We start from the raw sequence: 22,819 nt of genomic DNA on the forward strand, positions 1-22,819 counted from the left end.
TGGGAAAAAAAGAAAATTTAAACGTGTTAGTTCGAGCATAATAGGGTGTTAGTGAATCCGGATGATGCTGTCTTGTTTGCCGTGTTAGTGCAGGCGTTATATAAGTCGATGGTTTAATTTCAAGCCTGTTGTTGAGAAGAAGGGAAAGGAATTCAAGTCTTAGCAGCTTTCGGCGCGATTCAAGAGTAGGTATGGAGTTTGCTGTCATAATTTTGGAGGGAGAGTCCAGTCTTGCGAATTTATTAAATATAAACCTGACTGCCTTTCTTTGTATTTTTTCAAGACGCACGATATTTGATTTAGTATAAGGATCCCATGATATACATGCATACTCTAACTTTGGTCTAATAAATGTAAAATAACACAGTAATTTCACGTTAGGAGGGGCATTTTTCAGTTTGTGTCTTAGGAAACAGAGTTTGCGGAAAGCAGAAGAACAAATATCATTAATGTGCATGTTCCATGACAATGTGGAAGTCAAAGTAACACCTAAGTATTTGTAATTGTGAGTTTCACGCAGAGCTGAAGAACCTAGCGTATAAGAAAAAGTTAGTGGGCTTTTTTTACGAGTAACACGACGAAATACGGATTTATCAGCGTTAATAAACATACCCCATTCATTACACCACTTTAATATGTTATTTAAATTCTTTTCGAGGACAGTCTGATCATTCTGACAAGTTATGTCACTGTACAAAATACAATCATCGGCAAACAGTCTAATTTGCACACCAGGAGTTATGGTTTTAACAATGTCATTTATATAAATTAAAAACAGTAAAGGCCCCAAGACACTACCTTGGGGCACCCCTGATGTGACTGGGAGAGTGGCCGAGCTATGTTCACGTATTGTAACGTACTGAGTGCGTTTGCTCAGGTAAGCAATAATCCAGTTTATGAAAATGTCAGGTATGCCAATAATTCTAAGTTTGTATATTAATTTGTCGTGCGGAACCTTATCGAAGGCTTTTCTGAAATCTAAAAATATTACATCTATTTGGCCATTATTGTCTAGAGATAAAGCACATGAATGAATCACTGATACCAATTGCGTTACAGTCGAATAACCCTTTCTGAAGCCATGCTGAAACTCCGTGAGCACATTGTTTTCAGCTAAGAATTCTTTTATATAGTTTGCCACGATGTGCTCCAAGAGCTTGCAGCATTGTGATGTCAGAGAAATGGGACGATAATTTTGTAATCTTAGTCGATCTCCTTTTTTAAATATTGGAACAACTCGGGTCACTCTCCATTCATCGGGCAGTTGTGCCGACAGCACAGACGCTGAAAAAATTCGTACAAGAAAGCTGGCAATAAGTTCAGGATAACGTTTTAGAAAGATGTTAGGGATTTCGTCAGGGCCACAAGAAGCTTTGGTTTTTAGGTTTACCAACATGTTCACAATTCCAGCATAAGAAATAGAATCCACGTGGAATACCTGTTTCACAGGAAGCATAGTAATGCAATCATCTGACACTGCAAATACACTTTGAAAATACTCATTAAAATGTCGTGCTATGTCTTTGTCATTAGTTATTGATGTGCCCTCAATTATTATTTGTGAAATCGGTTTCTTTCTTTCCTTCATATGGTTCCAAAATTTTGTAGGATCATTTTTAATAAAGTTAGGCAGAGAGTTGTTATAATAGTAACTCTTTGCAGCAGTCACCTTCTGTTGAAGAGAGTTCTGCGCCTCTTTTATTTTAATAGGATTACCATGCTTTCTTTTTAACCTTTTTACCTTGCGTTTAATATGAATAACATCGCGTGTCACCCAAGGTGTGTGTTTGCGAACTTTCTTTTTTTTACTAGGGATGAATTGGTTCATGCAAAAGTGGCACATAATTTTGAATCGATTCCACAGAGAACAGGCATCAGTGCTGATAAAATCAACAAGACAGTTTTCCATGTGCTCAATGATGGACACATCATCGGCATGAGAATAATCTTTGTAGCTAAGCACTGAGGAATAGTTTTGCGTCATCTGTACAACTGGTAAGGTAATGCTCACTAGCCGGTGGTCGGAAAGTCCTTCAATACAAACAAAATATTCCGGAAAATCCTGGCTAAGAAATACCAAATCGAGAATGGATTTGCAAATGCCCTGTATGCGTGTCGGCTCGCGCACCACCTGTTTCAAGTTATAACGCAGCATAATATTGAAGATAATGTTGGCGTGCTTGCTGAACGCGTTTCCAGTATTAAGGCGCTCCCAGTCGATGTTCGGTAAATTAAAGTCACCTGCCAATATAATCTTATTCTTTCTGTGCCTGTTCATTTCATCATCTAATTTATATATATATATATATATATATATATATATATATATATATATATATATATATATATATATATATATACGTAAGTTTGTGACGACGTGCATCTGACGTGTAGAGCTTTCTTTCAATGAAATTGTTCCAAAGTGTTCATATCCGTCGTTTTCTTTTAGCACTCATAGCGTTAGGAATCCACTAGGCGACAGGTGAGATAAAGCTCTGTCCAGTGCGGGTGCTTGCCGTGAAAAGCAATAATATGTATATGTTGCAAATTTCTTCCCTTCTGATATCTTCAATTAACGGTAATTTAATTTTCCAAATATAGCCACATTGTTTATAAACTTTTGCGGTTTTCAGTTATAAAGGACTTCTGCAACTTGTACGGGCTTTGAAAAGTCACACATAAATGTTTAAGGAACATGTCATTTGGGAAAACGCTGAATTCAGAAATAAGAATTCGGAAATAATCAGAAGAATAAGAATGGGCCGGGGGTGCGTTTGGCAGGCTTTCTCACATCATGAACAGCAGGTTGTCATTATCCCTCAAGAGAAAAGTGTATAATAGCTGTGTCTTACCAGTACTCACCTACGGGGCAGAAACCTGGAGGCTTACGAAAAGGGTTCTACTCAAATTGAGGACGACGCAACGAGCTATGGAAAGAGGAATGATAGGTGTAACGTTAAGGGATAAGAAAAGAGCAGATTGGGTGAGGGAACAAACTCGAGTTAATGAGATCTTAGTTGAAATCAAGAAAAAGAAATGGGCATGGGCAGGACATGTAATGAGGAGGGAAGATAACCGATGGTCATTAAGGGTTGCGGACTGGATCCCAGGGGAAGGGAAGCGTAGCAGGGGGCGGCAGAAAGTTAGGTGGGCGGATGAGGTTAAGAAGTTTGCAGGGACGGTATGGCCACAATTAGTACATGACCGGGGTTGTTGGAGAAGTATGGGAGAGGCCTTTGCCCTGCAGTGGGCGTAACCAGGCTGCTGCTGCTGCTGCTGCTGCTGCTGCTGCTGCTGCTGATGATGATGATGATGATGATGATGAATGCATATTCATCATTCTTGGCGTATGCATATTCTTGGCATATTCTTGGCGAATAGTATTTCTTACCAACATAGTAACTTAAAAATCAGGAGAACGTCATGCCTGTGCAGAGCAGTAACGCACAATTACCGTAATTGTTGACCGGTAAACATTCCTGGCCGACTGTAACTGCTAACGCGAATTGTATTCTTGGCATTGCCAGACCACTTTTTTTTTTCGACGACTCATCTGAGCGTTTTCTTGCGCAAATCGTGGAAATGGAATACTCCAAAAATACGGACCGATTCGGAAGATCAGGCAGTCTAGAAACGTGGGCCTAACCTCGTTCGCAGCTCTTCGATAAAAAAAAAATTTCAAAGTTTGTCCAAGTTTATCTTTGTCTAAAAAAATAAGTCGAAGTATCAACCGAAAGGCGCAGCATCGGTTACGATAGAAAATCAGTGGACAGCTATACTAACTAAGCCCAGCAGACCTATCGGCAGTATGAAGTTGTAAACATAGGCATACTAACCGATTCAACAAGCATGGTGTCACACGCGCACAAGCAAACACGAACACATCTCAGCTTATGACCCGCTGTGAAGATGCTGGAGTGAGCAGCAACGAGCTAACTGACCTTCTTGCAGCCGCTCGCATCAACGCGAACCAATCGGAAACACAGCGCGCGGCGGACTCTCTACAGGGATCGGATGTCTATCAAAACACTGCAGGCCAGGGCGCGCGCGCGGCCGAGCGCGCCGCACGGAGGTGAACACGTTGTTTTTCGGAGAACAGAGTTGCAAACATGTCAACATAAAAGGTATGTATTGGCTTCTTCACGGCAATCTTCATACACCCTTTATATATATTTGTCTATGACGTAATAGTTCTGGGGAAACCCGCAAGATGGAGAGAAGTAATTGATAAAGGGAAAATCAGACGTATCTATATTGCTACACGCATGTGGTATTTGATTGTTTGAACGAGGCGCGAGAGCGTCATCGCTCCAGAAAAGAGGGGGAAGAACGAACTCGGCACGCGGCGAGAATCTAGCCGGTCAGCGCTGCAACCGCTGTTGTAAAGGTAACCTGTAAATAGCTGCTCGCCTTACTGACTCGTCCTTCGCGTAACATTGTGATGGAGGTGGAACGTTCCCCATCCTCGCCACGGAGCTCCGAAGCGGCCACACCGTCGTCTTCTCAGCCATGGCTTCCGATGGAACCATCCCGTTGCCACCTTCACCTGCGGCGCCAACCACAACGTACGTTACAGTTCCTAGTCTCCGTGATCCTGGAACATTCTCTGCCCAAAATAGCGTTGACGTCGATGACTCCCTCAGCATGTATGAGCGTGTTAGCCAAAGCCACCACTGGGACCCTACCATCATGCTTGCCAATGTGACCTTTTATGTGGACGGGTCACCTGGTGTCTAGTTTCGCACCCATGAGGTCGAGCTCTCCAGCTGGGGACATTTGGCAACCCGTCAGATCGCCAACAGGCTGCGCGAAAAGAGCTTGCCAGTCGTGTCCAGTCGTCGACCGAATCGTACTTCTCCTACTTAGACGAAGTGCTCGCGCTTTGCCGCATTGTCGTCGAGCACATGACCGAGGTTGACAAGGTGGGCCATATCCTGAAAGGCAACGCGGACGACGCCTTCAATTTGCTCGTCTACAGTGACGTTTCCGCCGTCGATGCCATCGTCAAAGAATGCCGCCGCTTCGAGGTAGCCAAAAGCCGCCGCGTCATCCCACAGTTTTCCCGGCTCCCAAACGCCCCTGCCAAATCCTCTCGCTCCGCTCTTACCGCCACACAAGGATTTCAAGAGAACGTCACACGTGTATCGTAGTGCCTAGGAAGGCGAACATGCTGGGCCGGGGCAGTGGGGGAAAGAACGCCGATTTATTGAACATGTGTACATATATAGGTTTTAGGAAGGGGTGTGTCTATTTATCAAGAACAGATAAGTTGTTTGCACAGCATGCACATGGTGCATGCGTAGTGACATACAATGTGCTTGCGCGGAACACGTGTGGCGCTCGGCGCCCAAGATACGATACATCTTCCTTTGTACGAAAAACAAAACAAGAATTGGGAAAATAACATTAATGAAAATTGTCAGGCACTTTAGTTCAAGGCACTTGCGCGAAGTTCTCGTCGTAGGCCAGACGTTGAGGCGGTCGACGTTGTCTGAGCGACCTCCTTGGGGCTGGTGTGGATGAGACACTAATTGGGGCACAGGGCTCAGAAGGAATAGACGGGGCTGTGCATTCTGTGTAGCTAGGTGCCGACCCATTTCTTTGGCCCGAGTTTCCCTCGAAGTCATCGTCGTCGTCTTCCTGTACGCTGCGTCGGAAGGGCTCCCGGGTCAGTAGCAGGTGCTGCCGGTTGCGCCTCAACACCGTGCCGTTTTCAGTGACGACTGTATACGACCTCGGGTAACCAGCCGGCTTGAGAACCTTTGCTTTCGTGTCCCATGCACCTTTCTTGATCCGGACCGTATCTCCAGGGCTCAGGCGTGCCACTGATCCCCTAGAGTGGTCTGTCTGAAGGCGCCGGATCACCTCGTGACTGGGGTTGCCTTGAACGTCGGGGATTGTTGTGCGGAGCCTTCGCCCCATCAGCAGCTCAGCGGGCGATGCGCCGCACTCGAGTGGAGTTGTCCTGAAAGCGAGCAGTCCCAACCAGAAATTTTGTTTCGCTTCCGTCGTTTTCTTGAGGATATGCTTAGTTATCTGAACGCCTGTTTCTGCCAACCCATTAGAACGTGGGTATCCCGGGCTAGACGTGACATGCCTAAAATCGTACAATTTTGAGAATAACGCGAATTCGCGACATGAAAATTGAGGGCCATTGTCAGAACAAACTTCTATGGGAATGCCGTGTCTTGCAAAGATCGAACTTGTTGCGTCAACCGTACTGTTTTGGCCGTGGTGTCTTTGAGTAGTTCCACTTCGGGAAAGTTGGACAGGGCGTCGTAAACGCACAGGTACTACCTCCCACCGTATTCAAAAATGTCAATGCCGACACGGTACCACGGTTGGTCCGGCACAGGGCGCATCAGTAGAGGCTCTCGAGGTTGGCTATATGCATACTTTTTGCAGATAGAACATGTCTGCACGAGAGATTCTATGTCCGAGTTCATTCCTGGCCAAAAAACTAAGTGTCTTGCCCTGGCTTTGCACTTGTTGATTCCCAAGTGCCCTTGATGAATTCTTTCCAGTGTCTCTTTTCATGCTAGCCGGAATAACTACTTTGCAGTCTTTGAGCAACGCTCCTTTCACGTGTGATAACTCGCCTGCGAATCGTTTCCACAGCCCGTCCAGGCATTTTCCAGCTTCTAGATCTCGCAGCACGTTTCTTAGCTGTTCGTCACGCGCCGTTTCCGCAGCCAGCCACCTCCATGTGTTCTCGCTAACAAGTGAGGAAACCGTACTCACGGCGTGCACCTCTACATCGTTGCTGTCGAGGTCGCAGGCCGTTGTCTTGGTTGTGGCACGGGACAGCATGTCGGCCAGGAGGAGCTGCTTACCTGGAACAAATTTTAATTGAACGTCATAACGCAGCAATCTCAGAAAAAAATCTTTGCAACCTCCGCGGCATATCACCAATCGCCTTCTACGAGATAGCGATCAAAGGGCGGTGGTCTGTTTCAGCAGTAAATTGTCGACCATAGACGAAATGATTAAATCTTTCGCAGGCAAAGACCTTGGCCATAGCTTCTTTCTCAATTTGAGAATAACGCTGTTGCGTCTCGGTAAGCGCTCGCGATGCATATGCCACGGGCTTCCATGTGTCGTTGTGACACTGTAACAAAGCGGCTCCGATTCCGTCTCGGGATGCATCGCATGACACTTTTGTTTCTTTGGCCGGATCGAATACCGACAACATGGGCTGTGTGCTGAGGTAGTCACATAGTTCTCGCCATTCCTTTTCGTGGTTATTGGTCCATTCAAAGACAACGTCTTGTCTGATCAAGCTCCTCAGAAGAGCTGTTCTTTGAGCTAAACATGGAAGAAACTTGCCGAAATAATTGACGACACCTAGCATCCTTTGCACAGCGAGCTTGTCTTCTGGGGTCGGCATGTGCAGCATGCAATTAATCAGCGCCGGGCTCGGCCTGATGCCTGCTTTATCGATGACATCTCCAAGAAACTCGGTTTCATGAACGCCGATACTGCACTTATCAGGATTGAAGGTTAAGCCGGCGCGTGTTGCTGCTAGCAGCACAGATTTCAGACGTTCATTGTGGTCTTCTACGGATGAGCCCCATACCAGAATGTCGTACACGTATATTTTCACGCCGGGAAGGCCTTCGAAAAGTTCATTCAGCGTTTTTTGGAACACCTCAGGGGCGGACGATATGCCGAAGGGTAATCGTAAAAAGCGGTAACGACCAAATGGGGTTGAGAACATGCAAATGCGCGATGTCGAGTCATCCAAGGGGATTTCGTGGAATCCAGAGTTAGTGTCTAAGCGGGAAAATACAGTTGCACCAGCTAACTCACCTTCTATATCTTCTCGTCGCGGCATCATGTAGTGCTCCCTCTTTATGCGCTCATTGATTTTACGAGGGTCAATGCAGAGACGAATTTTCCCATTCTTTTTTCTAGCAATCACCAAGGGACTCACCCAGTCAGTAGGCTCGGTGACTTTTGTGATGATTCCGGCGTGCTCCATCCTCTCAAGTTCACCCCGTAATGGTTCTGCCAGGGCCAACGGTACGCGTCGAACTGGTTGAATGAGTGGCTCGGCGTTGTCTCGAAGAACCATGTGATACACTTTGTTCACGCAGCCTGTCCCAGTGAAAATGTGACGAAATTCTTTCACGATTTCTTCACAGTCGTCCTGTGATACGCTGTGGACGCGCGAGAGCAGTCCAAGTCGCTCGGTTGCTTGTAGGCCTAGGATTGCGCGACCTTTGCGCACCACGAAAAATTCGAGGGGAACAGTTCGGTCACCCAGCGTTACTTCCGTTTGAATGACTCCAAGATGTTTGATCGTGTCTCCACCGTACGAATGTAGCACCACGCTACTTTGCTTCATTTCAGGGCTTGGTCGCATCCTTTTGTATATTCCAACGGGCATCAAATTGACCTGAGACCCTGTATCCACTTTTAGTTCGACCGACACGTTATTGATGTTCATTCGAACCATCCAGTCGCGTTCGCTTATGACGGCTCTTTCAGACACCTCTAAGACGCTTAAGTCATCTTCGTGATCTTGAATTTCACCGACCAGCTCAGTGGCTCTGCAGCAAATCGCAAAGTGGTTTCTCCTTTGGCATTTTCCGCACGTTCGTCCGTACGCGAGACAGTCTCTAGGCTGATGCGTGCGTCCGCACTTGAAGCATTTGTACATCTTGGCTTGCGCCATTTTTGGATTCGAGCATGCATTGCGAATGGTGTCTACTTGCTTTTGACCTCGTTCCCAAGTTTCTTGGCGGAGAGCCGATGTTTCGGCTGCCTTGCAGACGTGCTCAGCCTTCTGCAATGTCAACTCACAGTCCCGGAGAAGCTTTTCTCTCAACTTGTCATCGTTGCTTCCGTACACAATCTGGTCTCGGACCATAGAATCCTGAAGCGCGCCGAAATTGCACGCCCGTCCCTGTTGCTTCAGGTCCCGCAGGAAGTGTTCAAATGGCTCACCTTGGCTTTGAACTCTCTTCCGAAATAGGTAGCGTTCATGTACTTCGTTGGTCTGCAGCTTGAAGTAATCGTCAAATTTCTTGATGACCGTCGCGTAGTCGGTCTTGTCTTCGCCTTCTGCGAAGCTCAGCGTATTAAATATCTCGATGGCGTCCTCACCTGCGACACTGAGAAACAGCGCTGTCTTCGACGACACTGATCGCTTCTTGTCATCCGGTTCTGATGCCGCAAGGAAGAGTTCGAATCTCTGCTTGAACGTCTGCCAATTCTTGCTCGCTTCTCCCGTCGTGTTTAGGGGACCAGGCGCTCTCAATGAATCCATTGCGTAGTCCCTACGGTGCTGCCCGTTGAAGATCAAAGCCGTGCTTGACTACGCATCCCACTTCTGACACCATGTATCGTAGTGCCTAGGAAGACGAACATGCTGGGCCGGGGCAGTGGGGGAAAGAACGCCGATTTATTGAACATGTGTACATATATAGGTTTTAGGAAGGGGTGTGTCTATTTATCAAGAACAGATAAGTTGTTTGCACAGCATGCACATGGTGCATGCGTAGTGACATACAATGTGCTTGCGCGGAACACGTGTGGCGCTCGGCGCCCAAGATAGGATCCAACACGTATTCTCAAATATTCTGACATATATGCGGCGAGAAAGCAGCATTCATCTAGCAACCACGGGCAGGGACGTTTTGGAGAATTCGCACACAAATATAACCTTTAAAATTATGTTCGCAGACGTCCGTTGGCTTGGAAGATTAGTTTTTCCTCAATGTTTTCATTTAACAAAACTGGCAACGCAGTAAGACTAATATTGTGCGAACGATAGGCTCATTTCGCTGTGACCTATACAATAAGCAACGGCATTACGGAGCGCTCTGCAGACTAAGACCAAATTTCCTCTTTGTTGAAAGCCTTCCAAAGTAAGACAGATACCTCTGGGCACAGTAAAACGAGCGCTTATCCAAATATTACTTCATTCCGATAGCACAGGAAACCGTGTTTGATCACCGCGTCGGTCATTGCGCGGAGCAAACATTCTCCGGCAGCACGAACAATCGCGGAGTGCCTCCCGCGACAGCAAAGCACGGACCCGATTGTCGGCGATCCAAGGTTCGTGTTTGCACTCCGTTGGTCGATGCGGTGCGCGCTGTCGCCCGGAATCCCGATTTATGGGATAGTTTCTATGAACGACCTTGTATGTGCAATGCTTCTCAGTGAGCAAAGCAAAAGCATTCAAGTTTCCGACGCGCCGAAAGGAACAGCTCTCCTGCAGCTGGCCAACTGTAAACTTTATACAGCAATGCGATCATGGTGGCAATGCAGGGTGGTCGGCAATCAATGGAACAATTTCAATGACCGGCGCCGCTTTTGTTTATTTTTGTTTTCTGTTTAATTCCCTTCTCATCCCGGCGTTCATTATGGTCACGATAACGTATTAGGCACTTAGCCCGTTTATTTAGTGTGCCGTAGAATATTTCAAATGTGTGAATGCGAGCGCGCATAAGGAGTAACAATAATTACTAAAGAACCTAAAAATAAAAAGTTAACATAGAGAGTTCTAATGCGAAAGAAATTAACCGGCAATATAACACAACCATTATCAACAAGGACCGTTTACGTTCACCAACACGGAAGTTAAGTTTGTAACAAAAATATTAGAGGAAGTAACCTCGTGGGGAACTTACAAGATGTAGTACTAATAATAGTAATCAATCAATCAATCAATCAGTCAGTCAGTCAGTCAGTCAGTCAATTTTAATACGGTGTCCAGTAACAACCTGGCAGCCTTAGTACTGGCGCACCTGAGAATTGGTGTAACATTCAAACAAAAATAACTTAACCCAGAAAGATCACGTAGACGCGACGTTTAATTCATGCAAATTGCATAATTTTAGAAAAGGAAACTATCAAGATTTCAAGCGTATATCTCCGTAATAAAACATATCACAATTCCGTAAACTGTAAGTAATAATTCATTAAGAATAGACAAAGCCAAATTGTTATACACCGCTCTGACAAATACCACTAGAAAACGTTACTTCTAGAAACCGTTGTAAAACGATTTCACGTTACCTTGAAAATTCGTACAACAAATTTGTCCGCTGTAGATGCTCTAATGGATTCTGTTTGCGCAACTACGATATTTTTTTCATTAAGCACAGTTATAAAATTTTAAACATCGTGCTTCACTTTTTGTAAACCTATGTATTATGTGGTAAATCTATTAAAGAAAACTTCCAAACAATAAATAAGAACTTTGCTTCCTACACTAAATAGAATTTATTCCTTTTCTCTTAAATGCACCATATTTATTTGACATTGGCTCATGGAGGGTCTTATGAAACTATTTCTACGTTTTACACGGAGGGGACTCGTGTCCAGCATTTGAATAGGAAAACAGAGGTTGACCGAAGCTTCTTAAGATCGTGTTTCGCTTCCGCAGCTGCATTGACCCTAGATCTAGGTTTAGTGCATTGCGGCTGAGCGTGTGCCGGACCGCGGCAGCTCTGGTTTCTTTCTTTTCTTTTCTTTTTTTTGAGGTTAACAAAAATGATTTCGTTTCTCTCAAAATACGAACATTTATAAAGCTAACAGTTAAAAAAAAGTCAAGCAGTAGTTGGAGGGTGCCCTGAACACGCAGTTAGAGCGGTACCAGACATTTGCTACCTTTCCTTTCTTTCGAGGCTGTAAGCAAACGAGTGACAATTGGTCTATGCCAACGGTAGCGTATAAGACTATAATGTAACTTCGTCCAGCTTAACGTCAAAAAAAAAACATCGCTTGCACCGCCACCATCGTTCGCGCATGAAACCAGCAGTTTAATTAAACCATAAGACACCTAAACATAAAAGTTTTCGAAGCTGAAACCCACTAATGAAAGAAGGATTCCTATTTGCAATTAACATACTACATACTTAGTTCTGATACGGGAACGAGACACCTGTATTGGAGGCATCAGAACACGCTTACGCAGATTTATGCATGACTACGTTATAACGTAGTCGACATTGAATACCGGACCACTAACTCTAAAAGTGATGCTTAGGTTGACGACGATGGTCACGTTGATGGCCACCGTTGAAAGTTGAGGTGTGGTTTGTTTAACGCACTTTAACCTCATTGATTGAGGCTGAGGGAGATTGTCAAATGTAATTGTATATTTAGGTAGTGTCAACTACGTTGAAGTCGTTTGCCCACCTTTGTGCTCACCATAGTAAATAGCAGAGGTAGCGCATACGGGCAGGAACTACCGTGTCATGATAACGTATCATGCATCACGCAAGGCTATAACTCTTTAGTGTTGTATTTGACGCAGAAAAAAAACGAAAATTCAAATATCAAGCCAAAATCGTATAGTGGCCTTGACTGACATCGCCTGCTATACGGTCAATACAAACAGCAATAAGGTTACCATACAAATTCGAAGTGTGCCCAGTCAACTACAACTCTACTTCGTCACGTCTTTTGTTTCTTCTCTGACCTAAAGTTTAAGTATTCGTTTGTTTACACTTTATCCCCCGTGCCAAGCGACATTACGCGGCAAGAGGGGGATGTCGGTTAACGAATAATCATTCACACAAAGCTAACATCACTTTAGCAAACAGACACTAGAACAAAACTTCACACAAAGTAAAAGAAATGTAAGCTAAAGACAGAAAAATATTATACATTGCGCGCCTTCCTTCCTGCATTTTGTTGCAGAGCCAGGGAGGAAATAACGTTTTGGTCCAATGCGACAGCGAGAAAAATTTGAATTGAAGAATAGTTTAAACATAATTTAAGTTAAGGTCAATCTGTGTCCACCATGGTGTCACCATGGTGCCTTGGTGCCTTTGTGCCTTGGTGCTCAGTACTATGTCCCTGAGTTACATTTTCTATTGTGGTGGTCGCATTTACATGGGAGCAAAGTGAAAAGAACAATGAGAAATAACGTCCATGAATTGTATTTAGATTCACGTTAAAGAACCCTAGAATATAAAAGTATTCCAATGTGCTCTATAATTTCATCGCTCCATTGTTGCATTGGGACGGTAAACTCTATTAATAAATTCCTAGGATCCATCCCTGCTATACCACAGCTATTTTTCAGACATGGCAGTTTGAAATTGTCCATTTGAGACGCACAGATGTAGGTCGTGCAAGAGACTTTGTAATGGAATGAGACCGTGGCCGCAAGAATTCAAAGACGGTAGTAGCTTGATACGCTTTATTGAACTGTTCAGCACATTTGCTTCAATAAATGTGAATTTCATGATTTCAACATACCTTTCAACATTTCTAACATACCCCGAATGTTCCCCACCTCCCAATAGCTCAGAAGCTTGTTATGCAAGCCACGTAAGCTATTTTTTCAAGTTTCAACTCAATCCATAAAGCACCTCTGTCAAAATCTTGAAACAGCTCCAGCAGCCTATTAACGAAAGTGTTTTACTGTGTATGGCTAGGCTTCCGCGCATCTTTCTTTTTATTTATTGAAATTATTATTAGGAGAGGTTGGCGCCTTTATGGTGGCACCGGCTACTCGTTGTCACTTGACAAAGGAAACAAATTTGCCTAAAAAGGGAGAATAGTGACACATAATATGACACTCAGTAGAACACTGGATGAATTCAAAGTATACACTCCAACAGCACATGAATCGCAAAGGTTTGTGCATGAATTCAGTACACGTACGCATATATCAAGTCAGATATCTTGGAACAGCCGAAACACCCAACACATGTAATACACTGCAAGTACAGAACAGAATTATACATATTGTGTAAAAGTTGCGATCGCCACATAAATCAATTTTGAACCCAGAAACAACATTTATGTTACTCATTTAGCGTATTAGAATTATCTGAAATATAATATTTTCCCAAAATGGCCATAGCCCTGGCCCTCACACAAACCAAAGCTACGTACGTGATCTGCCACTCGCAAACGGCAATTCGAAATTTTGCAAATGGGCGCATCTCGCAAGAGGCGTGCCACATACTCCAGCGACATCCCATGGGCGTCTTGCGCTGGAGTTTGAGGTATAGTAGCGGCACCTGGTGGCGGCGCGCGAAAGGTTATGTGGCTATAGTACGATAGAATAAAGAACCAACTCGGGTAGTATTGAGCCCTGGCTGTGGCGAAGCACGTTTCTAGCCCTAGTTTTGCGTCGATTCGCGCTTCTTACTGCCCTGTTGAGAGTTCGAAAAAGCTCGTCACTTCTCACAGACCTCGCTGCGAGCTCGCCGCAACCTATAGTTTAATGAAAACGGACTCTCCGTGGGCCGTGGGACGTAATGCTGGAAGCAGAAGGACTCGGTGACGCCGATCCACAGAGACCCAGCTCAGCCTCGAGAAAGCGTCACCGTCGTTACTTCTGCGTCGTGGGCTGCCATGAACAAGTAGGCCTGAATCCCAGCATCTGATTCTACCGTTTTCCTTCAAGGCCTCACGAAGCGGAGGGTAGGGCGCGCTGCATAGCTGCAGTTCGTCGCGCTGAGAAGCGAAACTTCGCGCCATGCTGACTGCTTCGCCTGTCATAAAGCTTGCTTTATTATATGCGTCCTAAAATTTGGTCTTTTGCAGCTACAGTCCTGACAACAGACCGACATAGCAGCAGGCATGGCTGGCGATTCACGATTTGAGACCCGGCCACAGGGACAATTAACAATTCGATTGGTGCGAAGTGGTGAAGTGACCAGGTGTGTGCAAATGAGCACAAATGGTCGGGCTGATTCGGTGACAATTCACTACCCCACTGCGAGCAGCACAGGTTAGAGAGTTAAATGTGTTCACCCTTGACCTCAAGCCAGCACATTGAGGCAGCACAGCAAGGTAGTATTGATTGCAGCACATTGATGTTCGAGCGCTGTCATTGAATTAAACCTATATCAAGCGAGCAGCGCACGAGCTCGAACTGTAGCGCGATTCGCACGTACGTTACTGCGAGCTCATATGCATGTCGTCAGTTAATTATCAGTTGCTAAAGGGACAGGTGACCGCTACTACAGCGCAGGCATAACTACTTGTCTAGCGGCATGCAGTCAACAAAGATTGCAGGAGGGCCGCCATTTCGCGGCATGTCGAAAGACCGCTGCCGTCGCGGCGCGTACCGTCATGCGCTCGAGCAATTCCGTACACATGATGTCGGCTTATCCCTGCTGTGAATTCATTTATAGCAATCATTTCCTCGTGTTTGTGCGCCTGAATCTAGCAGCGTGCAAACCTTACCATGACGTTCAACTTCGTACGCGACTCGCTTCACTTGCGAGTGACACCGCGCTGAAACTTCACCGCTTATTTCATGAACGGCGGACACATATTCGGAGTTGCATAATTTATTGCCGTTACGCAGCGTGCCAGCCCTGAGAAAAATCTTCGACGCCCGATATTCGCTGCAAGCCGTGGTAAAACAAAACGGAAAGTGCCGGATCCATATTGTAAACGTGCTTTCCGAAGCAGACGACCGAGCTTGGTACTACCCAGTTCAGGGCAGAGTGCGCTTTTTAGCACTATTTTCGCAGAGCCCTCTGGGCAATGCAAGAGCCCCATACACCAGGCAGAGGCCGATGTCGATAACAGACGGTATTTGCTATGGATCCCGGCACACACTGGATTGAGCACCCCCAACTAAGCGGCTCACCGTGTTGCTCGAGACATGACTCACCGAGCAGGAGCGGAGTAAGAGCCCCCACGGGGTACTGCAAGCCTATGGGCATGGGCGGATCGTATGACCCCTTATCACGACATCACGACACTACCAATTACAAAGACGCATATACCCATTCCCTCACGCTAGGTTAGACAGGACGCAAGCAATACACTTCAGACAATTACAAACGGACTCTTACAGAAACCCCAGATTCATGCGCGCCATGTATCCAGACATGTGCGCTTCAAACGGATGCACATCGTGTGGCGAGGTTGCCACACTAAATCACATGCTATCGGAGTGTCGGGACTTTACAAACAAGTCGGGCAGTGCCGACCCCTGCGTCTCTTCCACCGCCAGCCTCCGCTCGCACTGGAAGACCGCACTGCTCAGCTCGTAGCTGACAGCACAACTCTGGACCATCCAGCGAGCCGAGGAAGGCACTTCGAGACAAGGTCTCGGAACTGCGTCCACGGCAAATGCCCAGAACCACTAAAAAGACGCCGGACTCAAATCTTGTTGATTTGAAAATAAACGTTTACGCTCCCAAAACGTTGGTGTTCTCTAAAAACTTTTTTCAGAGCAAGAAGTGCTCTTTTCTGAAGGCCCGCTTTTGGCCAAGGGCCAAGTATCTTCTTTACGGTGAATGGTCTTCTGTCTAATATCAACAAATTTGATTGCAGTACCCTTCTTTGTGAATCGTATTACGTGCATTCCAGGAGGAGTTGATGCGCATCTTCGTCTGCATAGCCACAAGAACCCTGCGGACTAGTGACACGTTTTATCCTGTGCAAGAAATGTCTCGTAAATGCAGTACCAAGGCGTAGGCGATGTACCAATGTTTCAAATTTTCTTTTGTCTCTTAGATTTTCTGGCATTGATAAGTTTATACATGGGCCTATAATGTAAATCTCCGAATTCTTAGTTTGCTGATCAAACCAGGTAGTTTTGTTGAGGTGATAGGAAATCTGTCTCAGGATCATGCGGGCTTCACTACGCCTGATCCTGAGACAGATCTTTCTTCTCCGTGAACAAAAACTGTCAGCTTGAATGGCTCGTACGCCCGTAAGCATTCATGCTCCCGTAAGCAAGCAAAAGATGCAGTGGCTCATAGCCCCGTAAAGGCAGAGGGTACAAGCACTCAGCAGAGTGAAAGAGATAGTACTTAAATTGTTTCTAATCACGCATACAACATACAAAACAGCATAACCTGCGGGTCAAGATCGTCTTGCGTCATTTGTGCTAGTACCGAAAAAAAGAGAAAGCATGAACATCATTGTAATAAATGAATTATATGGCGCTGAGGGAAGCCTTTTTTCGCAGGCAATATTTTTGTGTAAGCTGAGCGCATAAAGTACACGTTCCGCACGCTGGCATGTGTAGCAGCTATGCTGTGTCTGTGTGTAAGGCCCATGATTGTCGATTGGTGAATGAACGTTGACAAGCTTTTCAGAGAACGGGTAACGCGAAAAACAGTCATTTCGCAAGGAACAACGGCCACTTTAGTCGACTCTTACAAAATGTATTCTTAAGGCCTCGATTGAAGCAGTGCAGGGCCGAATTTTAATCTCCATGGACACGCCAGAAAGCGATTCGTTACAGCAATAATTAATTAAATTATAATTATTTATTTATTTATTTATTTATTTATTTATTTATTTATTTATTTATTTATTTATTTACCTACCTATTTGTTTTTAATGTGCTGAAGGTATATATGGAAGGAAGAGCGAGAATAAAAGTAAAAAATGATGGATGAAATTCACGAATAGAAAAATACTCTAAAATTTGGTGATAAGATAAAAAGCCATCTTTAGGAATAAAAAGAACAAAATACCATTATGAAAAAAATGAATTCAAAAATGGGTGAGGTACACAATGTCATTCAGTTGGTATTGAAGAGGGGGAGGTCTCGAATGTTAATTGTTTATGCTGAAAGATTATTTCATTCATTGGGCGGAATGGAATGCAATACCAAGTCTTTCATCATTGTGACAGTCAAAGTTCGACGCCAATTTGACAATATGAATACGGATAGAGCGATTCTGTACTACTTCAAGTGCGCATATAATGTGGCGGGATGTAGGTCCCGTGGATATGAAGCGTATCACATTTGCAGAATAGTAGTTCTAATGAAACTGAAGTGAAGTAAAAGATTTATCTAGCCTAAGGTATGGTTTGCTTTAGATACTATGTGTTGTACTAGTTATTTCCTAGACAGGTTGTTAGCTATGTGCATGTCAAGCTAATGGTACGATGTTACAGACTATAGTGGGAAATCATTAGGTACGTAAGTTTGGCAATCTTGCGTTTATATGGAATATCCGCAAAACTTTGCATTTCTTGACGTTAGGTTCCATCTTCGAAGTGTCGCATCAGTCACAGATATTATTTAAGCCAACCTTAAGGTATATTGATATAAATTGTTATTTTAGGATAAATGATGCATTCAACTCCGAATAATCTTACCTGTGAATATCTATTATCAGGTAAATAATGTATCTACATTAAAAGCTAAGAGGACCGAGAACTGACCCGTGTGGAACTCTCGATTCCGCTGGGGCCATAGCGGAGGTAACTCAGTTAGTACTAGCAAGTAGACACTAGATGTCAGAAATGCACAAATCCAGTTGATTATTGCAATGTAGATAATAAAACACCTAATTTGTGCAAGGATAATGAGGTGCTGACTTTGTCAAAGGAGTTAGAAAAGTCAGTAAAAATTCAATCAATGAAACATAAGTTCGGAATATATACATGCGAAATTTGAGTGAAAGTTACTAACTGAGTATAACAATAACAGGATAAAAAATTATTATTAGCATAAAGATAGATGAGAACAAAATTATGTTTCATACTTTACAACGTACTGCAGTAAGAAAGATTGGCCTGTAAATATTGGATTGTGAGTGGGACGAGATTTCTGTATAAGTACAAACTTGACGATTACTTGAATATCCATCAAGGAAGCAGATTGATGTGACTGGGGGTAAATATGTTCTAATTATTATTATCGATGAATATTTGCTTGTCTTTTCAAGAACTTTCTTATTGGTGTAATCTGTTCGAGAGGATGAGTTGAGTTCTAGATTGTAAAATATTTTGCTGACACCTAAAAAAAGAAAAATATTAGGATCCAATGGAAAAATGTTGGCAGGTGGTATGGAAGGATATACATAACCTAAAGTTGCAATTGAAAATGATTGGATGAAAGCATTGTTTAGAATAAGGGCACCCAAATAACAGGTTAGGGGATCCACTGGTTGTGTGTTGATGGTTGATATCTGCAAATCACTTGGGGTTCTTGTATTGCAAATGCCTTTGAAGTATATTTAGCTTTATGGAAAAGCGATTGTTAAAGATTGAGAATTTGGTAGTTTTTAGTGCCCGCAAGTACGAAAGTGATGCAGTTTTTTTTTATAATTAGCCTACTACGCCTAATTTTGTAGGCTCCGTGCTATGTGGAAACTCAAATTTCATAAATAAGAATTTTATTCGAAGAGATGTTATGTTATCCCGCCTTATTATTTGCAAGTACATGTGTGATGGGAATAAAATTTCTTGACTAATTTCTGTACTTTTGACTCGAATATGTTCCAGTTATCCCGTACTGCACGTTCAGAAACTTTAAGTAATGAAAAGTCAGAACAAGGAGCAAGTTTGTTTTAATAGCTGCAAATTTGACGTTTCTATATTGTCTGATGGATTGAAAAAGTGACGTAACTCTCACTGTGACAGCCTAAGAAAAAATTAAAACTGAGTGGACACTCAAGCCTGCTGAGAGGGTCACACAAGAGACGATATCACTTGAGGTCGTAAGGGCAAGGCGTATAATCGACGACGCGGTATTTGTACCACATGTACATAGGTTCACAAGCTTGTACAAATAGAAACCTACACATGTATTGATGAAACGGTTTGCCATAAGTATAAGAAGAAAGCAAAACTGGACACCTGTCTAACCTAGAAATGTTTGCGAAATTAATGTCCTCCAAGCACAGGTTATGCTTATTCGGGAAATGAGTCGTCCCCTTGTACAGGAAATTGGCCATACTGTCGCAGTATTGGCCAAACTCTTGCACAAGCTCTTGCACAACTCTTGCACAAGCTACCGCACAATCTGTGGCACTTCAGGGCGCGTGGTAGCAAACACCTAAAACAACCTTTTTTATAGTCAATAATAATAAAACTCCATATACGTTCTATGCTACGCTCCATGGTCACAGGAAAACAGGCAAAACATTCATCACTGGCTAACGAAATACCACCGCCTGGTGCTTTCGTGTGGTCAGAGCAGCAAACGATTAAATATTTATTGCAATGAAACAACTCAGAACTTGTGTACTTATTGGTTTGTCATTTTTCTGTTGGTGCAAATATGTCACAGTCCCAGTCAAAAAAAGCGGCCCTGATGCCACATTCTACAGCTTCAATTATGCAATACATGTCGAACCATACACGTTCGATAGCTAGGTAGTACAATTTTAGCGCATTCGATTGGGGAGAAAATCCGTATTTGAGTTTTTTTTTTATGTCGCAATTGAACCGTAAGGCAATCTGGCTACACTGAGTAGTGACGAAATAAATTGGCGTCCCCGTGAATGGCTCCCACAGGAGCAGACGTCAATCTCGAATGCCCTCCTTTTTTATGCTGCGAACACAGGAAGTAGTGCGGAAGCTGTAAATAGGTCATGGTCACCGTGCGTCGTTCTGTTTTGGCTTGTGCTTTTCGGCGGTTTGGTGTTGCTTTTTATCGCGCGAATGATGATAATTGTGGGCACAATTCAACTACATACACCGTTGCTCGACCGTTGGGTGCCCAAACGTGCGGAGGAAGACCTCCGATGTGGTCTCGAACTGTTTTAAAGCAGATGACACAGCGATGGCCCGTCATTTTCTGACGTAACATAGCCATGCCAAAATGGCGGTTGCTGTCGGTGGCAGTGGTTACAAGGGGTAAAACAAAAGTTAGTACAGCCCTATGTCATCCAGTCAATCTTGACAAGCGGACACTTCTTGAAGCCAGTGCCCTTGGGCATTGTCGGCCCACTGGGCGAACTTTTGGGTCGAGGTCACGGAGCAAGAATCGAGATTTGTCGAAGCGTTTGGGTACCAGTAGTTTTTATTCAATGCACGCTTGTTCGCGTGCCCTGCCGTGACTCTGCCTGCAAAGCGGGAGCACTGGAGCCAACCGCCCACTTTGACGTGACCATCACGTGCAGGGCCGATAGGTTTCGCTTCAATTGCGTTGCGCGATGCTCACTTGTCTTTTTCTTCTTCCAAGGTTAAAAACCAGGGATTTCAAATTAAAATTTCGCTTGAAACGCCCGGTTTTTCTTGGGCATTTCAAATTGAAATTCCCGTTTTTTTTTGTATATCCGTGTTGGTATGTCTACTCTCAATTGCAATGATAAACTCAGAACAGTAGGACGACGGTGTCATGGCTCCTTTAATCGATATACACAGATCTTTTGGCAGAATACTACGAAAATTTGCAAAAGGAGCACTGCCAAGTAGAAGAATGTTGACTCAGACACCCCACCCCTCTCTATCTCTTATTGCCATGCTGCTGAAGTATTACGATTGGAACTTAACGTCTGAGTGGACGTCGCGCTGTATACGGTCACATGGCGTGATGGCCTGATTTCGTAAACTCTTGTCTTCTCTGCCTTTCTAACTGTAGCATTTCTCATCTCTTCGTAGTTTATGTGCTAGCCTAAATGCCGAGGTAAATAATTTCGCATACCCGAGAAAAGGTTTTCAAGTATGACCTGCTGCTGTGCTGAAGCTTTACCTCTAAGCGACCATTTCTTTATAATTGCGCGTTCAGACAAAAGTTGCTTCGTTCTAAAGGCTACGATTTACCAGCCGTGATTTTCCAACAGAGAATATACACGTATATATATATATATATATATATATATATATATATATATATATATATATATATATATATATATATATATATATATATATATATATATACATTGACTGAGCAGCTGTCATCTTCAAGGCATCCGGATACCGTAGAAACGCCAGTTCTTTCAACGAGAGCGGTCTTCTGTGTCGTCTAGTGTTCAACTTAAGTTAGCAGTATCTTTTCTCACCCTATTAACCGTTTCACGCGACTCACCCGTATCCGTCCATACTTTATTAAAGTTAGGTGTTTGCAATTGTATGGTCGCTAGCCTTTCCCTATTTCCTGGCATCGCTTCACATGCCGTTTATTGTTTGTTTTTGACCTTTCGCATGATTTCAAGCATATCCTTTTGACTCTGTTCTACGTATTTGGACGGAGCGTATATATAGGCTGCAAGGTGTCCTTACAACTTGAGTAACCGCGTCGAAAGGTTTTTTCTTTTTTTTTTAGGAGGACCAGGAATGCTTTGAACAGAGAGAGAGGTAGAGAAATTTATTTACAGGAAGGCAAAGAGGTCGGCCTGAGCTATGACTTGCTCTGGCCTGCTACTCTACACTGGGGAAAAGGGACGGAGAGGGAAAGGGCTAATGAATGACGATGATGGTATAAAAAAGAGATTCGTATTTACAAATTCACAGAGTTGTAGCATCTATAAAGCCGTGCGTCCAGCCCAGTGGCTTGGAGAAAAGCTATAGCGACACTTGTTATGACGGCTGCCCTGTTTGAATTAGGCCAAGGACCTAAAGGAAACTCGTCTGATAGCGGCCTCTTATGGATCTTTGCAATGGAAGAGACCAGTTGCTGCCGTTCGTGCGCATACGTGGAACACACGCAAAATATACGATCAAGTGTTTCTGGCACCTCACAGTATTCACAGTTTAGGCTAGTATCACTGCCGATAATTACGATAATGGTTGGTGAATTGTAGGAGTTGAGGACGGACTTCGGGATGAAAAAAACTTGCGAGGATTTATTTTACATTATTTACAGTGAGACGTCAATGAACAGTCTTAGAGTCATTACGGGCCGGCAGCAACTCGGACGCTGCGGCCCGTCGCAAGAAGTTCGAGAGAGGTGAATCAGGGAATGCTCTAGGAATCTCTGGAATGCTCTGGCATCCTCCTCCGCTGCTCCCGGTCTGCGTCTTTTAAACCCTTCGAGGTCTCGGCTTAAAACGACGTTCAGCCAATGGGCGAGCCCGCTCAGATGACGCCATTTTCGGCCAATGGTAGGCGCCCGTTCGATGGTGTCATACCCGGCGAAGAGATTCGCCGCTTGGTCCCCCTGCGGTCTTGCCTTGCTGACTTACAACTCGC

At 44.2% G+C, this 22,819-nt stretch overlaps 2 protein-coding genes across 6 annotated transcripts in view; one reads left to right on the plus strand and one right to left on the minus strand.

Annotated features, from left to right (window-relative positions):
• LOC135913786 (putative protein kinase C delta type homolog) overlaps positions 1–22,819 on the plus strand; it is a 725,274-nt gene that overhangs the window by 118,679 nt on the left and 583,776 nt on the right. The window lies entirely within an intron of this gene.
• LOC135913773 (uncharacterized) lies at positions 5,205–9,380 on the minus strand. 4 transcript variants are annotated; one of them, XM_070521077.1, is made up of 3 exons: positions 9,109–9,380; positions 6,751–6,833; positions 5,205–5,965 (listed from the first exon to the last, which is right to left on the minus strand). In XM_070521077.1, exons 1-3 carry the CDS (start codon positions 9,269–9,271, stop codon positions 5,930–5,932), a joined length of 282 nt encoding a protein of 93 aa, XP_070377178.1. In that variant the 5' UTR covers positions 9,272–9,380; the 3' UTR covers positions 5,205–5,929. The 4 variants fall into 4 exon arrangements, with proteins under 4 accessions (XP_070377178.1, XP_065302489.1, XP_070377176.1 ...); XM_065446417.2 differs by having other exon boundaries at positions 6,742–6,833; XM_070521075.1 differs by having other exon boundaries at positions 7,934–9,380.

The sequence above is a fragment of the Dermacentor albipictus genome, chromosome 6, assembly GCF_038994185.2.
Source record: "Dermacentor albipictus isolate Rhodes 1998 colony chromosome 6, USDA_Dalb.pri_finalv2, whole genome shotgun sequence".
Lineage (NCBI taxonomy): Eukaryota > Metazoa > Arthropoda > Arachnida > Ixodida > Ixodidae > Dermacentor > Dermacentor albipictus.

What these genes read in the sequence shown, in the direction of transcription:
- LOC135913773 (XM_070521075.1), bottom strand. Translation starts at nt 9,271, where the DNA reads ATGGATTCATTGAGAGCGCCTGGTCCCCTAAACACGACGGGAGAAGCG. An exon ending in TCACCGAGCCTACTGACTGG is followed by an intron (nt 6,834 to 7,933) that starts GTGAGTCCCTTG and finishes AATTTGTTCCAG; the next exon opens with GTAAGCAGCTCCTCCTGGCC.